This window comes from Aquarana catesbeiana, linkage group LG04 (genome assembly GCF_042186555.1).
Source record: "Aquarana catesbeiana isolate 2022-GZ linkage group LG04, ASM4218655v1, whole genome shotgun sequence".
Taxonomy (NCBI): Eukaryota; Metazoa; Chordata; class Amphibia; order Anura; family Ranidae; genus Aquarana; species Aquarana catesbeiana.
This window is the reverse complement of record NC_133327.1, coordinates 600254331-600276806: the sequence shown is the minus strand read 5'-3', so window position 1 is coordinate 600276806 and position 22476 is coordinate 600254331. Positions and strand designations below refer to the sequence as shown.

General features: G+C 44.2%; 1 protein-coding gene across 1 annotated transcript; it reads right to left on the bottom strand.

Moving 5' to 3' along the window:
- Positions 1-206: 206 nt before the first annotated feature.
- On the bottom strand, positions 207-2454 carry LOC141141590 (uncharacterized). Its single transcript, XM_073629173.1, has 2 exons — positions 1335-2454; positions 207-1251 (listed from the first exon to the last, which is right to left on the bottom strand). Exons 1-2 carry the CDS (start codon positions 1340-1342, stop codon positions 486-488), a joined length of 774 nt encoding a protein of 257 aa, XP_073485274.1. The 5' UTR covers positions 1343-2454; the 3' UTR covers positions 207-485.
- Between the last annotated feature and the right edge of the window lie 20022 nt (positions 2455-22476).

Sequence of the window (22476 nt, the reverse complement as noted above, 5' to 3'; positions counted from 1 at the left end):
CAGCAGGATGCCATAGCATAATGTATGTCATGCATTTTCTGTGAATATTATTTTGATGTATGTTATGTTTTAGTGCATCCAAAAGCATAATAACAGGTAGTTTCCTCAAATTAGAAAAAAGGATAAGCCGAAAATGCACAATGTAAACAAAATTATTTTTATTTTTTTTGTTTTTGTGCAGGGAAGCACACAAAATGTTTGGGTTATGTGTTTGGGTGAACTACACCATTTTGTTTATTTTTTATCAAGCACAACAAATAGTGAAATAATAAACTATTTCTCTCAGAAAAACACGTAAATAAAATTATTTCAAAAATATAAAAAAATATCTGAATCTTTTTTACAAGACAACTCTTTTTGCAATAAGGCAAAAATAAAGAAATACGTTCCATGAACTTAAAATTACAACAGTTGTTGTTTTGGCCTCCTCAACCAAACAAAAAATAGAGAACAAGTCTTAAACACACCTCAATAATAATTGTAAATTACAATTGCTCGTATGTTTTGTTTTCAGTGGTCCCGGAAACTGAACTATTGGTTGGTCCAGGGAAATCCACTGATGGACCAGGGTAATATTTCCTTGCCAGAAAAGGCGGAACATGACTGGGTGTAGGCTGCCTAAGTTGGTGAGTGGTTGGGGGGCCAAGGGTAGAGGTAGTGGGGTCAGGAATTGGATGCAACATGCGTGGCCTTGAGGGATTCAGTATATTACCATACTGGTCACAGTATGGACGGTTTATTGGTGGAGCATACTGTGTACTTGGAAAGTGAGTGTATTGTTGATAAGGGGGATATTGGGGAAGGGGGGGTTGCATATATGCTGAGGATGTTGTTGGCCCCTCACCCACAAATGATTGAGCAGTTGACATTAAAGCCATCCTGAGTGCATATTTTTTCTCAGGGGGTACCTGTTTACATATGCCTAAAATTACAGTGAGAAATGCTGTGTCTTCACACTGGTTTTCAGCCATTTTAGTGGACATCTGATTGACTACCTCTAAAATTTTATCCATGGGTTTACCAGGCCGGGCACTGACCCTTGAAGACCTTCGCAAAGGCCTAGAGACATTGCTAGGTCCTGGTTCTGCATCCTCCTCATTCATTGAGTTTGATGTTGACCTTGCTTCATCTACGAACAGTTCCTTGTCAACATTGTCTTGGAATTGTTCTTGCTCCTCCTCCTCCGCAGCTTCCTCTGCCTCATCTTCTGCTGCCAAACCCTGTGTGCTGTCTTCCCAGCTTGCTTGGGTTCTGAAATACAAATCACATATTTTTAAAGTAAGCATTACTATTTGATATGTAGAATTCGTAACATATGCCTGCTGATAACTTACTCTCGCATTTCCAACACTGGTTTCAAAAATTCAAGATCCCCGGCATGGGCATATGGGGCTAATCTTTTAGAGCCGGAACCACTCCTTCCTTCTTTTAATTTGCGTAAGTACCGGTTGTAGCAGTCTTTGAGACTTCTCCATCGAGTTTGTAACGAGTGCACTACAAAATATAAAGCAAAGTATACATTTTTTAAAACAAATTTAGTCACTGCCTATAGGTCATTCATTTGCTAGGCTGCATAATTGATATGGATGGTGTTAAAACAACCGCTACATATATTACCCATGACACCTACATAATTTGACATGTGCTGGAGGATGTTGACAGGGCCATCTTTAATATTATTTAATATTATTAGGACCGTGGACAAAAATTATTTGCTGGCCCACACACACAGATTTACTTTCCTGCAGCCACAGGTTACAGGAAAGTAACTATATAAATGACACCATCAACACAGATAGTGTTGACATGGGATTACCTCCTGCCAAACCATTGTGATCTCCTGCCAGGAGAAGCGGTCCCCACCAAGAAAAAACAGTGCACACAACCATTGGTTACAGAAAGTGTTAAGCAGCATATATCAACCACTTACTTTTTGTAGAACGTTCTGTGGCTGAGAAAGAGTCCCATGTCTCATAATATATGCGAGCCACCTCCAACCATGCTCTCTCCTTCTTTGCATGATCTTTGTAACCTGGATCTCTGAGGTCATATATTGCCGGACGTTGTCTGACAAGCCTAATAATTTCCTCATTGTCATGCACTTGTCGCTTATTTTTTTTTGCCCTAGGCATGCTTCCTGCTGTCTTCCACACTCACATACATCGATATAGGAAGTGATGTATTTGGGAGGAGCAGAGATCATGTGCTTCCGTAGACTTCCGTGGAAGTCGCAACAAAGTCGCGGTGTCAGACATGTACATACGACTTCATTGCGACTTAATACCTTTCTATGGAGAACAAGTCGCACCGAAGACGGAACAAAGTAGTGCAAGAACCTTTTTTCGAGTCGCTGCGACTTGAGTCGCACCAATGAGAACGGGGACCATTGAAATACATGGGTTTTGACTTGTCATGCGACTTGACATGTGTCAAGTCGCAAAATAAGTCGCACTAGTGGAAACAGAGCCTAATAGGGTTATGTGCTATGTTTAGTGTTTGCGAATTCCCTCCTGGTTTGATGAATGTCCAGTGAGCTGAACACCAGGGAGCAGGATCAGTACAGCACAATCATTGTGTAGTACTGCAAAGAAGGAAAAAGAGTCAGCCTATGTAATAAACAAATATGGCTACATGTACATATATAATTGCAAATTAGACAAAGAAACATAGACATAGCTAGCACAGGGCAAAGAAGGCACATGGTTTGGGTCTCTTCTGAAGTGCCCCAGGCTTACAACACTGCCACTGCCATTAATGAATGAAAAACTGTATATATGGCTGCTGTGGTAGATGAGCTATAACTGTACATATGTCTGCTGTGGGAGAAGAACTGTATATATGTCTGCTGTGGAGGGAGAGGAACAACTATAAATATGGCTGCTCTTGGGGTGGGGCGCTGTATATATGGCTGCTGTGGAGAGGAAGGATGAATACAATATCTCACAAAAGTGAGTACACCCCTCACATTTTTGTAAATATTTTATACCTTTTTCATGTGACAACACTGAAGAAATTACACTTTGCTACAATGTAAGATGACCACTGCCTTGCTAAAGAAGCTGAGGGTAAAGGTGATGGACTGGCCAAGCATGTCTCCAGTCCAGACCTAAACCCTATTGAGCATCTGTGGGGCATCCTCAAATGGAAGGTGGAGGAGCGCAAGGTCTCTAACATCCACCAGCTTTGTGATGTTGTCATGGAGGAGTGGAAGAGGACTCCAGTGGCAACCTGGGAAGCTCTGGTGAACTCCATGCCCAAGAGGCAGTGCTGGAAAATAATGGTGGCCACACAAAATATTGACACCTTGGGCCCAATTTGGACATTTTCACTTAGGGGTGTACTCACTTTTATTGCCAGCTATTTAGACATTAATGGCTGTGTGTTGAGTTATTTTGAGGGGACAGCAAATTTACACTGTTATACAAGCTGTACACTCACTACTTTACATTGTACCAAAATGTCATTTCTTCAGTGTTGTCACATAAAAAGATATAATAAAATATTTACAAAAATATGAGGGGTGCACCCACTTTTGTGAGATACTGTATGGCTGTTGCATACCTCCCAACATTTTGAGATGGGATTGAGGGACACCTACTAGCAAATGTATGTAGGAATAGGACACGCCCCCTGCCACACCCCTTTAAAGGAGACTTAACCAAAAAAAAAGGTTAATTAAATCCACAAGGGCTTTTTTTTACCACTACTATTCCTTTATATTGGCAATTCAAATTTACAAATGCAGTAATCTAGCAATCTAGGATTGGAATGAAAGGTTTAGCACTGGGGAACACTTTTTAAAAGATAAAAGGTGCATTTTATAGATTAGACCAAAAAAAGGGACAAATGAGGAGGAAAGATGGACAGAGGGACATTGCTCCAAATCAGGGGCAGTCCCTCGAAATCAGGGACATTTGGGAGCTATGCTGTTGTGGTGGAGAAGGAAGAACTATATACAGTGCCTTGCAAAAGTATTCACCCCCTTGGCTTTTTACCTATTTTGCTACATTACAGCCTTTAGTTCAATGTTTTTTTAATCTGAATTATATTTGATGGATAAGAACACAATAGTCTAAGTTGGTGAAATAAAATATAAAACTGATAATTGTCATGTGCGTATGTATTCACCCCCTTTGTTATGAAGCCCATAAAAAGCTCTGGTGCAACCAATTACCTTCAGAAGTCACATAATTAGTGAAATGATGTCCACCTGTGTGCAATCTAAGTGTCACATGATCTGTCATTACTTATACACACCTTTTTGAAAGGCCCCAGAGGATGAGGAGGAAAGATGGACAGAGGGACATTGCTCCAAATCAGGGGCAGTCCCTCGAAATCAGGGACATTTGGGAGCTATGCTGTTGTGGTGGAGAAGGAAGAACTATATACAGTGCCTTGCAAAAGTATTCACCCCCTTGGCTTTTTACCTATTTTGCTACATTACAGCCTTTAATGTTTTTTTAATCTGAATTATATTTGATGGATAAGAACACAATAGTCTAAGTTGGTGAAATAAAATATAAAACTGATAATTGTCATGTGCGTATGTATTCACCCCCTTTGTTATGAAGCCCATAAAAAGCTCTGGTGCAACCAATTACCTTCAGAAGTCACATAATTAGTGAAATGATGTCCACCTGTGTGCAATCTAAGTGTCACATGATCTGTCATTACTTATACACACCTTTTTGAAAGGCCCCAGAGGCAGCAATACCTAAGCAAGAGGCACCACTAACCAAACACTGCCATGAAGACCAAGGAACTCTCCAAACAAGTAAGTGACAATGTTGTTGAGAAGTACAAGTCAGGATTAGGTTATAAAAAAATATCCAAATCTTTGATGATCCCTAGGAGCACCATCAAATCTATCATAACCAAATGGAAAGAACATGGCACAACAGCAAACCTGCCAAGAGACGGTCGCATACCAAAACTCACAGACCGAGCAAGGAGGGCATTAAGCAGAGGGGCAGCACAGAGACCTAAGTTAACCCTGGAGGAGCTGCAGAGTTCCACAGCAGAGACTGGAGTATCTGTACATAGGACAACAATAAGCCGTATGCTCCATAGAGTTGGGCTTTATGGCAGAGTGGCCAGAAGAAAGCCATTACTTTCAGCAAAAAACAAAATGGCACGTTTTGAGTTTGCGAAAAGGCATGTGGGAGACTCCCAAAATGTATGGCGGAAGGTGCTCTGGTCTGATGAGACTAAAATTGAACTTTGTGGCCATCAAAGAAAACGCTATGTCTGGCACAAACCCAACACATCACATCACCCAAAGAACACCATCCCCACAGTGAAACATGGTGGTGGCAGCATCATGCTGCGGGGATGTTTTTCAGCTGGGAAACTGGTCAGGGTTGAGGGAAAGATGGATTGAGCAAAAATACAGGGATATTCTTGAGCAAAACCTGTACCACTCTGTGTGTGATTTGAGGCTAGGACAGAGGTTCACCTTCCAGCAGGACAATGACCCCAAACACACTGCTAAAGCAACACTTGAGTGGTTTAAGGGGAAACATGTAAATGTCTTGGAATGGCCTAGTCAAAGCCCAGACCTCAATCCAATAGAAAATCTGTGGACAGACTTAAAGATTGCTGTTCACAAGCGCAAACCATCCAACTTGAAAGAGCTGGAGCAGTTTTGCAAGGAGGAATGGGCAAAAATCCCAGTGGTAAGACTTATCCAAAGTGACTTGAAGCTGTGATAGCCGCAAAAGGTGGCTCTACAAAGTATTGACTTTGGGGGGTGAATAGTTATGCACATTGACTTTTTCTGTTATTTTGTCCTATATGTTGTTTGCTTCACAATAAAAAAAAAATCTTCAAAGTTGTGGGCATGTTCTGTAAATTAAATGATGCAAATCCTCAAACAATCCATGTTAATTCCAGGTTGTGAGGCAACAAAACACGAAAAATGCCAAGGGGGAATACTTTTGCAAGGCGCTGTATATGGCTGCTGTAGTGGAGAAGGAAGAACTATATATATATGGCCTTTGTGGTGGAGAAGGAAGAACTATATATATATGGCTGTTGTTGTGGAGGGCTGCATATATGTGTAAGTGGGGTACAGCGTGGTGTGGTGACAATAACACACAGTCTAACTACAATGCAAAGTCCAAGTACGATGAAGTAATGGAAAAATAGTTCACAGTAAACATGGAGGAAAGACTGCCCGACCGGGAACATTCACAGATTCCAACAGCGTGTAGAGAGCAGGTCCCAGCTGAACTGACAGCACCTGTAAGGAGGGGCAGAATGAGGCCTGGCTGTCTCATGCCCAAGAGGGAAGATGTCTAGAAAAGTTGCGATCCCTATGCTTTCCCTCCTCGTCAGGAATCTTTTCCTGCCACTAGTTCTGTCCCTAACAGACAGGATACTTGTCCCTCCTCTACCCACTAGACAAGCCAGAAAGCCAGGTCTTTAAATAGGCTCTGCCTGACCCAAGTTGGCTGCCAGAGTCACATGGGACAGCAGCATCCAATTGTATCGCTTCCCCAGTGACCCAGGAAATAATGTTTCTCTTGACTTCCTTTACAACTCCAGTGCCATTGCAAATGAGTGCCAACTACAGTGGAGAATGTAGACTGCACCTGCCTACATATGGCTGCCATGGAGATATACAGTATGGTTTCTATTGGGGAGTAAGAAGACCTCTGTATATAGCTGTTGCAATAGTTTATATGGTAAATGTATATAATAAAGTTTGTGTTGGGGGATGAAAACAACATATATAATTCATATTGGGGGGAACTGTAAATATGACTTTATACTATAGATTATATATGGGCAGGGCTTTTTTCTCAGAGAATAGGTGCTGGAACTCCCACATCTGAGTCACCCCTTGTCTCCGCCCCCACCCACCTCCTAGCGCCACCTCATTTAGAGAATACAGAACCAAGTTTTTTTTTTTTGTGCTAAGTCATTTGTATAGAATTTGTTAATGACAACAAGAAAAGCAGTAAAATAGATCTCCCACAGCCAGCAGCAATATACCCCCCCCCCCAGCAACAATAGTTTCCCCCTGCAACAATAAACCCCTGCAACAAAAAATCACCACAGCAATAATAGATCCCTGGCAGCAATAACAGATCTCCCAGCAGTCAGTATCAATAGATTCCCTCCCTCAACAGGAGATCCAATCCAGCAACAATTGACCTCCCTACATCATAAGCCCCTCCCCCAGCAACAATAGATCCCCCACTAGCAGCAATAGACTGTCACGCCAAAGAGATCCCCTCCAGCAAAAATAGATCCCCCAGCAGCCAGCATCAATAGACCCTCCAGCATACCCCAGCACCCATTTCCATTAAATACATTCAGTGCTGAAGGTGCCAGAACCGCGTTCCCCCACGTTCCTGCTGAAAAAAAGCCCTGTATATGGGTAGTATAAAACTGTATATAAAGCTGTGAAAGAAGAGCTACAAACCTCTGGCCAACGTAGTAACACAGTAACGTGTGCTGTTGAAAAAAACCAACGAGAACTCATTGAATTTACAATAAAGTGCTGCTATCATATTATCACACTAAGCCCAGGTTCACATTGCTCTGTCATCAAAGTTGCCTGACGGGTGAAGAGCTCCAGAGCCCTGCTGGCTAATCCACCGGCATCCGTGTATTTACAGCCCTAAAAATTCCACAAAAACCCACCAGGCTAGTCACCGGGACTCCCTGCTGTATTATCCGGGGCTATTTCAGAGAAATCCGGCCTACAAGAGGCCTCCAGACTCCCGCGGCCACCGCCATCTTGCCGACCCAGGGCCTCCCAGAGGGATCGCAATCCGGACAGATCCGGAGGTAAGGGGACCCTCATCCACACATACAGACTATCCCCCTGTGCATCGGGCACGGTCCGGTGGCTCTGCTGAGCTCCTGGGACGCTCGTGGCGGCCGCGGCCTGGTCCGGCCTAGTGCGGCCTAGTGAGGCCTGTGGATCCCCGCTCTTTCCTGAGGCCGCATCCCCACCGGAGGTCATCGAGACCGGTCAGGCCCACAGCTAATTGCAGGCCCCCTTTCCTCACCTGCCTGGTCAAACCCCCTGGTCCCTGCCAGGGCCTGGGTCACTGCCAGAGACTGCCTGACTGACCCAAGGTATTGGATAGCTTGGTGTGCCCCACTGGCTGCTGCATTTGCCACACTGCTCAGGGCCTTCTTCACACTGGCACCCCTGATATACCATCCACCATACCTGGCCTCTGCCTGCCTGTTACTGTGAGGGGGGAGACTACAAGTGTTTGTTGACTGCCCTATGATACCCGGCTGGCCATCCTTTCACGGAGCACCAGGATCCACTTGCCCTAACAATCACCCCCCCACAAATACTATACAAGTCCACAGGGCTACTGATCAATGACCCCATCATGTTTATAAAAGACCTTTCGGGGGCGTGGTCTGGACATGGCCGTGTGAAGACATGCTTCTGAGCGGCTCCCGGTCCGTCCCGGCCTTTCCTGCACTTAAACCAGCCATACCAGCATTTAATCAGCGGCATGTACTCTGCTGGAAGACGCAGAGGAAAGAGCAACCGACAACATAAAAGAACACCGCCAAAAACACAGCAGAACGGAGCCATCAGACAATATCTTTCGGACCCCAGTGACCCATCCCCCGCTTCAAAGATGGCGGCCGCCATGCAGACGAACGAGCATGTGAGTACCCCACAGCACTGCTCACTGACACAGCCCATGCATCTGATAGAAACATTACTACACCTCTGCTGCTCCGGACAACAGAGCTTATGAGTACCTCACAGCACTGCTCACTAACACCGTCCATGGCACCCTGTACATCAGATGGAGACATCTCTACCCCTCTGCTGCTCAGGGATGTCATCCAAGACACACAGGTCTCACATAATACACCCCTGACCCTGCACGCGGATGAGGAGCTGAGAGCACTGTTGAGAGCAATACCTACCAGAGCAGACTTTGAATCTCTAGCCAGCAGGCTGGAAGCCTCACACCGCAGAGACATAGCAGCAGTGCGCACCGACATCACAGCACTGTCAGATCGCATGGGTGCAGGAGAAGCCACAGTAACGGAACTTACACAGCGTCTAAAGCAAGTGGAAGATATCCAAGCAAATCAAACAAAATCACTATTGAACCAGCAACTTCACCTAGAAGAAATTGAAGATCGCAGCAGGAGGAACAACCTGCGTATAAGGGGCCTACCCGAAGCCACGGGTACAGAGGATCTCACAGCTACTGCTATAGCCATTTTCAGAGACATAGCAAGAGCGGACTTTCCTGTGACGATGTCCTTTGACCGGATTCACAGGGCGCTGGGGCCGAAATCAACGGATCCGAACCGCCCAAGAGATGTGATCTGCAGAGTACACCAGTACACCCATAAAGAGATCATCTTGCGGAAAGCATGGGAGATGAGAGATGTGGAATTTGACGGTGCATCTATCCAGATCATGCCTGATCTTTCCAGAGCCACCCTGCAGCGCAGAGCGATGTTGAAGCCAGTGCTTGAGTTGGCCCAACGCGCGGGGGTCACGTATCGCTGGGGATACCCCATATCGGTGACATTCAAGAAGAGATCACAATTTTTCACCTTACAATCCTATGCGGAACTTCCTACACTGTTTGATTTTCTAGAAACCGATCCAGTAACGGTTCCAGACTGGCTTCAACTGATCCCAAGATTTGCTAACCGCCCAGGGGGTCCAAATCTGAGAAGGCCAGGCTCACCAAGACCACAACGCACTCAACGCAGATCAAGGATCACGTCTCCAGCAGAAGACAGAGAAACCTAGAGTCGTCTGCTGTGGTGAGAATATGAATGTTGCCCCAGATGCTTTGACTTTTGCCTTTTTATCCACGTTTGTTTGGATTTCTTATTTTTCTTATTTTTCATATTTTACTGTTCACCACTTAAGGCCCCATTGTTAATGCTGTGTAGTCTGAACTCCCCTAACAACATACCAAAAGAACTGACTGTCCTCCCCTCAGAGTTGCAGATATGAGCCATTCCCCCCCCCCACTAATCTGGCTGCTTGGGACAGAATATGGTTACTGTTGTGACCGGGGAAGTTGGAGAAGGAGTCCTGGAATTGAGTCAGGTTAACACTGTACCCCCTAATGGTAGTCCCTGGAATAAGGAACTTTCTATTGATGAAGGGGTTTTGATGGTGACTCTGCCTGTGCCATACGGACGACAGGAGTTAATTTCTCCCGACCCGGTCTCCACGCTACGCAATGGACAATCAGTATTGGGAATATTGTGTATCAATACGTCACTGCTCCCTGTGCCGGAAATGTTCTATCCTGGTTCCACACCAGTGTGTTTTCTCTCTTGGAAATATCTTGCACTAAGTTACGCACACTTTAAATATGTCTGTGTATTACCGCAGGGAACTTTTTCTCAGGAATTTGAAAACTTAGGGTTCACTGTGAGCCACGATTGCATATCAGTATTGCGGGAGGGGGGTCAACTGGGGAGGGGGGAGAGGGAAAACTGAACATTTATGTTTTGAGTAAGAGGGGTTGGTATGGAGGGAGGAGGGAAACACTAATTAGATTGTTGTAAGAAGGGCCAGTTGGAATTTGCTCAGTTATATGGCAATAGCAATGAAGGATAAGATTGGGGGCAGACAATACAAGGGATGCAGATAGATAAGAAGTTACCAATAATAAGAATATGGTTGGTGTTTTACCTTATCTGTTCATTTAATAATGTTTGTGATGTTTACAATGCTTACATGCCTATCTTATATGTAAGGGTAGGGGAGAGGGCGGGATTAGCTCCCCCGGTCGTAGTCTAACCTCATCCCCATTAGGCCGAAACACCTTCCCGGTGATAACTGGAGTATGTTTCATTGCAAGGAACTGCACCTAGTTGCCTAACGACAACTAGTACGTGTAGGACGATCTTTTGGTTTGATCGTCCACCCCTTTTCATTGTTTTTGTTTTGTTTCTAGAGCTCTCTTTGCTCTTATTCTTTTTACCTTTTCCTTTTCCTCCCCCTGCTCCTTCAAGTCTTCTATTCCCTATTTCATTACTAGCCCCCCCCTCCCCCCCCCCCCCTTTTTTTTGTAAAGAAATTTCTTTTTTACTGGCGTGAGCGCGATGGATCAAATTACTATCTATACCCTAAACACCAAAGGGCTGAATGTGCCGGAAAAGCGTCGCATGCTCCTGAATGATCTTAAAAGATCTAAAGCAGATGTGGCGTTTATCCAGGAGACTCACTTTAAGACGGGTGCACTGATGTGTTTGAAAAACCGATATTTCCCAACTACATGCCACGCTACCAATCCCTCAGCCAAATCAAAGGGAGTGTCTATACTGATCTCGGGGAATGTGCCCTGGACCTGTAGAGACACCAGAATTGACACAGAGGGGAGATATGTGTTTCTCAAAGGACTGATTGGTGATGTACTGGTGATTCTAGCGACTGTATACGCCCCAAATGACAGACAGGATATTTTCATATCCAAAACATTGAACGAACTGCTACCTTTTGCAGAAGGACAACTAATACTAGGCAGCGATTTTAATGTTCCTCTGTGCCCATCGGTAGACACATCAAATGGAACGTCCTCTCTCCTGAGGGGTGTACACAAACGAATCACCAAGACACTACATGAGACCAGACTGATTGACGTATGGAGACTTTTACACGCCGGAGAGAGGGATTATACATTCTTCTCATCACCACACAAATCATATTCCCGCATCGATCTTTTTCTTTTGCCTCATAACCAACTGGAGGCAATAGACAAAGTTGACATAGGCACAATCACCTGGTCTGACCATGCTCCTATTACCCTGAAATATTCCCTCTCACGAACAGCGACGACAAAATCAAGATTTTGGCGACTAAACGAAAGTTTACTTCAGGACCCCACAGTGTTAGCTGATGTCACAAAAGAACTTAAATTTTATTTTCAGACGAATGATATTGACAATTGTGACCCTGGGATACTCTGGGAAGCCCATAAGTCTGTGATCAGAGGAATCCTGATCAAACATGGTGCACATATCAAAAGGGAACGGGAGAAACAGTTATTAATTCTATTACAGAAAACCCACGATTTAGAAAAAACACATAAACAAAACCCGACCACATCCATAGAAACAAAACTCCTTACATTACGCAGACAGACGGTAGATATATTACATTACCAAGCGAAAGCAGCTTTACAAGCGTGTAGAAAACTCACCTATGAATCGGGGAATAAATGTGGGAAAATTCTTGCAAGGGCAGTTAGACAACAGAGGTTACGCGCATATATACCACAAATCATATCCCTATCAGGGCAAAAAAGGGCGACACCCACGCAAATAGCAGATGAATTTAAAAATTTTTACTCCTCCTTATATAACCTCCCGAAGTCAGGAGTCACTGACACCGCAATAAGGGAATATCTTACTCTAGCTAATACCCCCAAACTATCAGCAGAAGATGCAGCTGCCCTAGAAGAACCCATCACAATGGTAGAACTACAAGGCGCAATTAAAAACATGAAACCAGGTAAAGCTCCGGGTCCGGACGGTTTGACTCTGCAGTACTACCAGACTCTGCTGCCGATTCTAGGCCCACGTATGTTGAAACTATTTAACAAGCTTACGGAAGGGGGCCACTTGCAGAGAGACACATTAAGCGCGCACATATCCCTTATACCTAAGGAAGGGAAAGATCCCGCGGCCTGTGGTAGCTACAGGCCCATATCTCTTCTAAATATAGATCTTAAACTCCTCACCAAAATCTTGGCAAATAGATTATCCCAACATATGACTAACCTGATACACTTAGACCAGGTGGGTTTTGTCCCTACGCGTGAAGCTAGGGACAACACCACAAAAGTCCTTAATTTGATCCATAGAGCTAATGTATCTAAAGCGCCTTGTACCTTTCTCAGCACAGATGCTGAGAAAGCATTTGATCGGGTGAGCTGGGAATTTATGACAGCAGTCCTCAAGCATATCGGATTAGGTAACCACATGTTGCAATGGATCTCTAATGTTTACTCGTTACCTACGGCTAGGGTCAAGGCTAATGGAATCCTGTCTGCTCCTTTTAATATCTCTAATGGTACCAGACAAGGATGCCCGCTGTCACCCCTTCTTTTTGCCCTGGTACTCGAACCCTTTCTAAACACGATACGCAGGAACCCAGATATCTCTGGGATTTCCATAGGGCACAGACAATACAAGATTTCCGCATACGCGAATGATCTTCTATTTTCCTTAACCAATCCGATTATCTCCCTCCCAAATTTAATTAAAGAATTTCAGAGATACGGGAACATGTCCAACCTAAGGATTAATTTTGACAAATCAGCAGCAATGGGAATTAATATGCCGATGGAACAACTTTCCTCTCTGAAGTCCAAATTCAATTTCAAGTGGTCAGACAGTCACTTCAAGTACCTGGGCACTAACATACCCAGGGATCTGAAATGCACATTTGAACTGAACTTCCCTCCAATCCTGAGCACAGTTAAAGAGTTACTCGCAGAGTGGGGCAAAGGTCTTCACTCATGGTTTGGGAGATGCAATCTAATCAAGATGTGCATTCTCCCAAAATTTCTATACCTATTTCAAGCCTTACCTATAAGAATCCCCGGTAACTATTTTAAACAAATACATTCCCTATTTATAAAATTTGCGTGGTCACACTCTAAGCCTAGACTAAAAAGATGCTATTTGACTCTACCGAAACACTATGGAGGTCTCGCCCTCCCGGACGCAAAACACTATTATCAAGCTGTGCACCTAGGGAGGATCATTGACTGGAACAGGCACGACAAAACCAAACTATGGATCCAAGTAGAGAACCATCAGGTTAATATACCCTTGAAGGGGGCTATCTGGTGCTACGATAAATTACCTAGGGACATGACTTCACACCCGACCATTGGTGCCACGCTGTCAGTAGGGTTAAATATACTTAAAAACACTTCATTGACCTCCAAACAATCCCCCTTATTCCCTATTCTGGGGAATCCAGCGTTCGAACCAGGGCTAGACTATTCAAACTATGAGACACTCTGGGAGGCAGGTAAAGACTGTGCATCACATTATGTGGAAGACGACCACTGGACCTCAATTCAGTCTCTGACGAATGATAACGGGGGTTTTCAATTGTCATTTTGGAAAGCGATTCGGCTACACCATTTCCTTTACTCAATACCAGAACCGATGCGATATAAGCGCGATATGACGACGCTAGAAGAATACTGTAGAGGGGAGGGCACTCTGCCTCAGGTGCTCTCCAAGACATACTCGCTACTCAACACACCGACTGAACAACCAGACTTGTTATTTTTACGAAAATGGGAACAGGATCTAAAATGTAATTTTACAGAAGCACAAACACAAAACATACTTCAACTTACACTGAAATCATCCATCTGTACAAAAATTCAGGAGACAAATTACAAAATTCTGAATAGATGGTATTACACACCTCAATTATTACACAAATTTTTCCCCGGCACTTCCGATAGATGCTGGAGGTGCGGTTCTGAGGAGGGGACGCTCCTACACATTTTTTGGACCTGTTCACTAGTACAGCAGTTTTGGGTAGCAGTAGAGACAATTGTTAAAAAATTCACGAATCACATAACGCAGAGAGATCCAGCCGTTTTTCTGTTACATGCCACCTCAGCCCCAATTAAATCATATAAAAAGTCAGTGGTCAGACATCTGCTCAATGCAGCGAAGTCCTGTATTCCAGCATTGTGGAAACAGAGTACACCCCCTACGGTGGGAATGTGGCTACGTAGAGTTGAAGAAATCAAAAAGATGGAAGACCTAATACTGACTGCCCAACACAAACAAGACAAACATTCAAGAAACTGGTTATCCTGGAACATATATATTTTCTCAGATGAAGGACAAACCTTACTAAATTCTTGAGAACCCCTTGACTAGGTAGCGGCTATGGGATAGAACCTTGGCCGGATCCATCGCGCTCGCGTCTATCTATAACCCTCCCCCCCCTCCCTTTCTCACCCCTTCCACTCTGCCTTTACTTCTTATATATATATATTTTTTTTTTCTTTTTTCTGTGTAATAAGTGGTCTATTATTTCAGTAACAGACAACTTTCCATTCACACCAACTATGATGGAATTATGTAAGAATAAGCAAATACTGGGAAGATGTCATTCCGGTTATAATGTAATACTGCATGGTGGTTGATATACCTATGGACTACAAAGACGGATTCACAAATCTAAAGAGGATAAATGATGTCATAGGCCAGTTTCCATGCAGAAGAAACTGACATTACCAGATCCCCGGTTTTATTGGTGATTACGCAAAGGGACTGTTGTCTTCTATTTCCTTTAAAGAAAAAAAAAAGAACTTTGGGGTAAATAGCTAGATAGTGTCAGTGTTTAGAGATCTCCAAGGTCAAGAGATTAAATTCATCTCAGCACTTTCAAATCCAAAGATTTTTGCTAGCTGGATTTCCTTTATCGAAAAAGATATAATTTGCCCAGAGATAGGGATGGACTGTTCAAGTTATTTTAGTTCATTTCCATTAAAAGGAAAATATGTGGGAAGAGAGTGTCATTCTTTTGTTGGAATGAGGCTTTGCTCCTAAATTGTTTAGTGATGATACTGTACATTTTTGTGTGTGTCTAACTTTGTTTCTTTCAGGAACAATCAGATCTTCTATCAAGCTGTTAGGCTTTTCAGCTAGGTAGATAGTGGGGTTTTGTGACATGTCTGATGTGAATATGTTATTGTATAAATGTTGAAACTGTAATATTTCTATACTGTCTTTTCTTGTTTTTCATCCAAGTTCTAAGTTCAAATACCTACTCTCAGGCTTGAGAGTTATATTTTGACAGACGTTGAGGACAACGTCTATTGTAGTGGGGGGAGTATGTAGCGCTGGTAGATTTTTTCAATCTACCGCTTATAGGTAAATTTAGTGGGTCATCTGTTCTGTACATAGTTCAGATTCAATCTAGTGTTAGATTAGCCTCTGTTCCAGCTTGGCTGTGTTGCGTGCAGTTCCACATTGTGCCTGTCGGTGTCATTGGCATCATAGGTCAGTGTTGGAAAGCAACAAGCTGACGTGTATGAGTACTCTTCTGTCCTGGAGATAACTCGGCGGAGGTGGTCCTCCAAGTTGCATTCTGGGAGAGGGTATTTATGGGACTGACGCCATGTTTTGGGGAGTCTTTTTGCCTCGTGGCCCTCCTGGCCTAGAGGTATGTGTCAGTGAGTTCTATCTCGTAGCCTTCCGGCCTGGAGGGTTGCGTTGCTGCAGGCGTGCGGGTAGACCCAGAAGCCTGTCTGGGGCCTGCTATAGCTGGGATGGTCCTGTGCTGTCTGTCCTGCGGGAAGAAGCCGAAGAATCGGGAAGATCCAGGGGAGGACGCATCTTGGAAGAGACCATGCAAGCCTGGTCTTAAGAAGGGCCTGGTGGCTCGATTGGAGGACATATCCTAAACTACCCTATCGCACAAGTACTGCCGGGTCGGCTTAAAGGTTCTGGTACTATGTTTGCTGTTCATCGAAAACTACTACATCCTGTGGCAGAGGATCGTATGAGTTTGTTTCATTCAAGTCTGTGGCAGAGACTTTTTGTTCATGCTGTGTTCCGGCTGCTGGGTTAGTGAGAGAGACCTATCCGGGCGGGCAGAGATTTAATCCTGAGCTGAGTATACATTCACTCTACTCATATTTAAATTCCTTGATGCTACGCCAAGAAAAGGTATTTGAACTTCCCTGCAACTCTCCTTCTACCTCTTTCCTGCTACTTCTTCCAGTTATCTCCCATTAAAGCATTGGAAAAGTACTCAAGTGACTGGTGCCTACATTGTCTTATAGTAAGCTCAACGGGGACCCCTAGACCCGGTATTGGTGAAATTACAGGTAACAAGGTGACGGTAACAGCCTGCTTTAAATCAGCAGCTCCACCGTGAGTTAGTGCTACAGACATATGAGTGCTGTCAGCATTGCTGCAGAGGCTGAAGGGGGGGGGGGGGGGGGGTCAGCCTGTCACTGCTCAGACCATATGCCACACAATGCATCAAATTGGTCTGCATGGCTGTCATCCCAGAAGGAAGCCTTTTCTAAAGGTGATGCACAAGAAAGCCCGAAAACAGTTTGCTGAAGACCAGCAGACTAAGGACATGGATTACTGGAACCATGTCCTGTGGTCTGATGAGACCAAGATAAACTTATTTGGTTTAGAAGGTGTCAAGCGTGTGTGGCAGCGACCAGGTGAGGAGTACAAAGACAAGTGTGTCTTGCCTACAGTCAAGCATGATGGTGGGAGTGTCATGGCCTGGTGCTGCATAAGTGTTGCCGGCACTGGGGAGCTACAGTTCATTGAGGGAACCATGAATGCCAACATGTACTGTGACATACTGAAGCAGAGCATGATCTCCTCCCGTCGGAGACTGGGCCGCAGGGCAGTGTTCCAACGTGATAATGACCCCAAACACACCTCCAAGACAACCACTGCCTTGCTAAAGAAGCTGAGGGTAAAGGTGATGGACTGGCCAAGCATGTCTCCAGACCTAAACCCTATTGAGCATCTTTGGGGCATCCTTAAATGGAAGGTGGAGGAGCGCAAGGTCTCTAACATCCACCAGCTCCGTGATGTCGTCATGGCGGAGTGGAAGAGGACTCCAGTGGCAACCTGTGAAGCTCTGGTGAATTCCATACCCAAATATTGACACTTTGGGCCCAATTTGGACATATTCACTTAGGGGTATAATCACTTTTGTTGCCAGCGACTTAGACATTAATGGCTGTGTGTTGGGTTATTTTGAGGGAACAGCAAATTTATACTGGTATACAAGCTGTAAACTCACTACTTTACATTGTAGCAAAGTGTCATTTCTTCAGTGTTGAAAAGATGTAATAAAATATTTACAAAAACGTAAGGGGTGTACTCACTTTTGTGAGATACTGTATGTATGCCTGCAGCCACTAAACACCTTAGCACTTTTCTTCTAGTTCAAGTTTGAATCCCATTAGTACCTATGCGTCTGTATAGAACATGTAATATTTTTTAAAAATTCAGTACATTTATTCTTCTTCCAACTTTAAAAAATCCTAACCTTTTCTACACATTTTACTGACAGTATTAGAGGTCTGTTTCAAAGATGGCCATATCATAGAAATATCATAAAGTATGAACAGTTGGTTGTTAGTTTACCGTGCACATTTTGGTCTTTCAGAATCATGGCACGAGGCACAAGGTTTTAAAACGATAAAGAACAGTGCCAGGAAACATATGAGCTATTAATCAGTGAGCTGCACTGTAGATGTGCATTCTGTAATCCACAGCGCACATAGACCACCTCATAGGTTCAGCAAGAGGGTATTAGAAGTCTACTTCCTGAAGCTTGTGCAGTGTAACATCATCTTTTTTAGTGATTCCCACATCACTAATGAAATTCAGACTTCCAGGGCAGGTTTGAATCTGATTGTTGGCTGTGAAAAGCATCTTAGTGTTGAATTTTTTTTAAATGTGAGGGGCAGCAAGGATGAGACAACAAGGATGGTATTCAAGCATTGCAAGCAGGCGTGTTCCAGGACCACCAGATTACAAGCAATTACAGTGGAGTGGTGCAGTACAACAATAGCTGCATAGGAAACTGAATTTGTAAGCACTGAAAGACTATTCCTTGAGTGCATCAAGGTAGTGATTTGTGGGAAAATTCGTCATCAGACACTGAAAGTGACGATAGCATCAATTCTGCGACTGAGCTCAGTGCTGCATGATCCATACCACAGTCAATACAGCACCAAGTTCGCACATCACTGGGCTCAGTCGCAGAATTGTCGCTGTTGTCAGTTTCGGTGTCTGATGACAAATTTTCCCACGAATCACTATCACTCAATTCTACAAGTGATTCTAATTCACTATTGCTGTTTTCTAGCTGGTCTAAAACTGCTTTGGAGGTAGAGGGACGCTATTTGGATGCCATGGACGTTCTCAAGTTTCCAGGCAGAAACAAAGTTATATATAATATAAAAGTGCAGGCAGGGCACTGGACAAAGCACTAGGGGAAACTGAGGTGAAATGATTTGATACAGTAATGTAATCTACAGATTACATTGTATTGTGTGTGTTATGTTTTTTGTACTTTTTTTAATTTTCTGCCGGGCTCCGCCCAGATGTGTCGCAACGCTCGCAGGGAACAGAGCCTGGAACATTGATGCATCAGGCGGAGGATCCGGCGGCGGATACAGCGGGAGGACATTGTAGGTTCCTAGGGACGAGGTAAGTACCTGTACCTGGATACTGCGATGAAATCCCGAGTGTGGCTCGGGGTTACCGCTATTGGTACTGAAAATTAACCCCGAGCCACACCCGAGATTACTGCTAGGGAGGTTAAAACAAACTTTCCTGCCTGTTCACAATCTTCTGCAAAATGTACAAACACATGCATAGCTCAATTTACATTATACCACGGTGCCTGTGTTCAAGGGTGAATGAACTCCTTCGAATGTGTGGGAGTGACCCCATCTCATGCTGGCCAACCAAGATGGTCAAAGACTGCCATCTACAAGAAGCCAGGGAAAAGATGCTGGTGCCAGTGAGGGACCTCATCTCCATCAGACCATTGGTATTCCTGCCTTTAGTTCCACTTTTAATGGCAACTTCACTTTTATTCACTGTTTCCCCAACCTTCCTAGTTAAGCCCTAGTAGTAAAGTACTTACCTTTACCCAAATTTCCGGAAATTTACTGTGCGGCCCTGTATGGTGCCATAGAGCCTTTGCAGCAAAACCCCTAGCTGTAACCAGCGCTTCCAAAAGTTGGCCTATACTCATCTGGATGGCTGGGGGCTGCCTTGAGGAATGATTGGGCCAAGTGGTGAGCACAGCCAAAGTTTTTGTTGCAAATGTCATGCGGTGATGGGCAGGGCCATACAATGAAGAACTCTGGCATGGGGTTAAGGGTAAGGATTTTAAAAGCACCAAAAAAAAAGCACCCATTAGTTGGGGATGCAAGGATTTTTAATACCTGAGTTTCACTGAGAGGAGGGAAGGTAATTATTAAAAGACTATATCACCTAAAACATATTGATATTAACTTCTGGCTTTTAAAAAGAAAGTATAAATGCTACACTTTCCACATTTTAACCCACTTCAAATCAATTGCTGTTATATTACAAGATCTGGTACAAGATCTGGTAGGGCACTAGTGTTAGAGATTGAACCCACAGGACAGTAGCGGCCTTTTGCAGGTCAACTGGACCTCAGATCTCATTGTTAATTACAAAAACTTTGTGCCAGCAAACATTGCATCTCGATCCATTTCTTCCAGTTGGTTCGTCTTTGATCAGTTGGCATTGCAGTTAACTGTGCTGTGCAGCCTGTTGTTCTTTGTTATACTATGCTAAATGGAGCTTACCAACAACAGCTGGTAGTGTTCATCTGTGCTATGGGAACTTTGGAAAGGAAGTCAGTTGTTCTTTGGAAAATGTCTTCCTCCATCCTTATTTCATTTAGCTTTATATATGTAAATATTTAGCAGCGAAGTCAGTGCCATCTTAAGAGCATTATAGGCCCCCGGGCAATACAGTACACTGGGGCCCTGTCTACACAATCACACACGATTGCGCAAAGTTTGAACATTTTCTCTTCCTCCTCTGCAGCCTTTTTCCTCTTCTGTGCTCCACTCAAAACATTACATTTCAATTCTGCTCTAAAGGTTATTTGGACCATGTAATAAAGTTTGTTTTTCCTCACCTTTCTTACACTTCCTCAAACTAGTGGCAACTCTAAGATTGATATATAAGGGGGACATATAAGATATTACAGTCAAAACTTGGGGGGGCCCGGGCACTAATAACTTTCACCACTAAATCATACAACTAAAAAAAAACTAAATAAATATATATAAATGTACACACTCACACTCTGGTGCTGCTGGTGCTGCCTGGTGGGTATTAATGCTGGCGTGGGTACTGCTGGTGGGTATTAATGCTGGCGTGTGTACTGCTGCCTGGCTCCTCTGAGACGCAGAAGTGTGACAGGAAGCTGCAGCATGCGGCTGCAATAGAGAGCAGAGCCGATGCTTCCTGTATCTGTCACAGGCGGAGTGCATTTCATATCACTCCGCCTGTGAAGAGCCGGAACTACACTGAAAGCATCGGCTCCATTCTTGACAGTGACAGCTGACTCACACTGCACACTGCCCCCCCCCCCCGCTGAGTCACTGACTGATATCGGGACTGATCCGCGGCACTCTGTCTCTGTGAGGGAGCCGCACCGCACAGCACTGGCACAATGCGGCAGCAAACTTTGTGACATCTGAATGATGCTTAGCTGGGGTCGCTGGGCAGGTGGGGCCCCCCAGGCAAGTGGGGCCCCCAGGCAACTGCCCAGCGTGCCCATGTGAAAAGACGGCCCTGGATTGTTTGATTCAAATCTTTGTCACATCATTTTTTTCAGATATACATTGTAGAAATTATAAGACCTGGTTATATAATATTATGAAGGAGTGGTAAAGTCCTACTCCAGCCATTTTTTGCCTTCAGGGTCCATGTTAGGTGGATTTATGCTTTTTTCCTTTTACTGCACTCGCTGGATTCCTGCTGGGTCCTCCAGGATTTCTTGCAGGATCCCTGGTGGGATTTTCAAGAGTCCTAGGTCCTTTACTACCTCCAGAATTTGCAGAGTTCCCAGTAATGATGCTGGACATAGCAGAAGGGTATTCTAGCTCCAGCCATTGAAGGATCTGATGCTGTGTCTTATCTCCAGCTGAGAACTAAAAGCACTATTGCCTGTTTGTTGCTGATCCAGACTAACCTGACTACCCTCTCGACTGTTGCCTGCCTTGACCGCTGTCTTAACCTGAATACTCTGTTGCCTATCACCTATATCAACCCCTACCTGAAGCTGAATAATTTCTCACTTGCCACTTTCTTCGAGCCCTGACTGGACCTGACTACTCAGCAGTGGAAGAAGTACAGTTTTTATGTGACATGTGGATATGAAAGAAGCCGTATTTGTACATTAGATATACAGGCTATGCTTTCTTAGTAGCATAGCACAAATTACCCTTCTGTCTCAGTGCACGTCTGTGCTTTGCCCCAACATTTACAATAAACAATATATTTCCCAGTTGGATTATATAGTAACCTAAATGATCTCAGCAGCCATTCAACAGACCAACTGCTGACACTGGAAGAAATGCCATTAAAGGTCCAGTTAACATCTTGACAATATGCATTGATTTCTATCTCAAGTACTGGTGGAGGAGGTGTTTTGGACCCCTAAAGCTGGCCATAGATGGATCAACTCTCAGCCGGTTTAGCAGAGACCAGGCGAGATTCGATCCATCTATGGGCAGGCTGGTTGTACTGGAGTTGATCCACCGAGAGATTTTAGTACAACCAGCCTCTCAGATTTTTTTATGCTGGTGACTATTGCTGCCAGCAGTGATTCCTCCAGTGGGAGGGATTACCCCATCAATACTGACTGTGTTGATGGGGGAACCGGGCAAGCTTCCCAGTGAGCAAGAGAGGGCGACTATG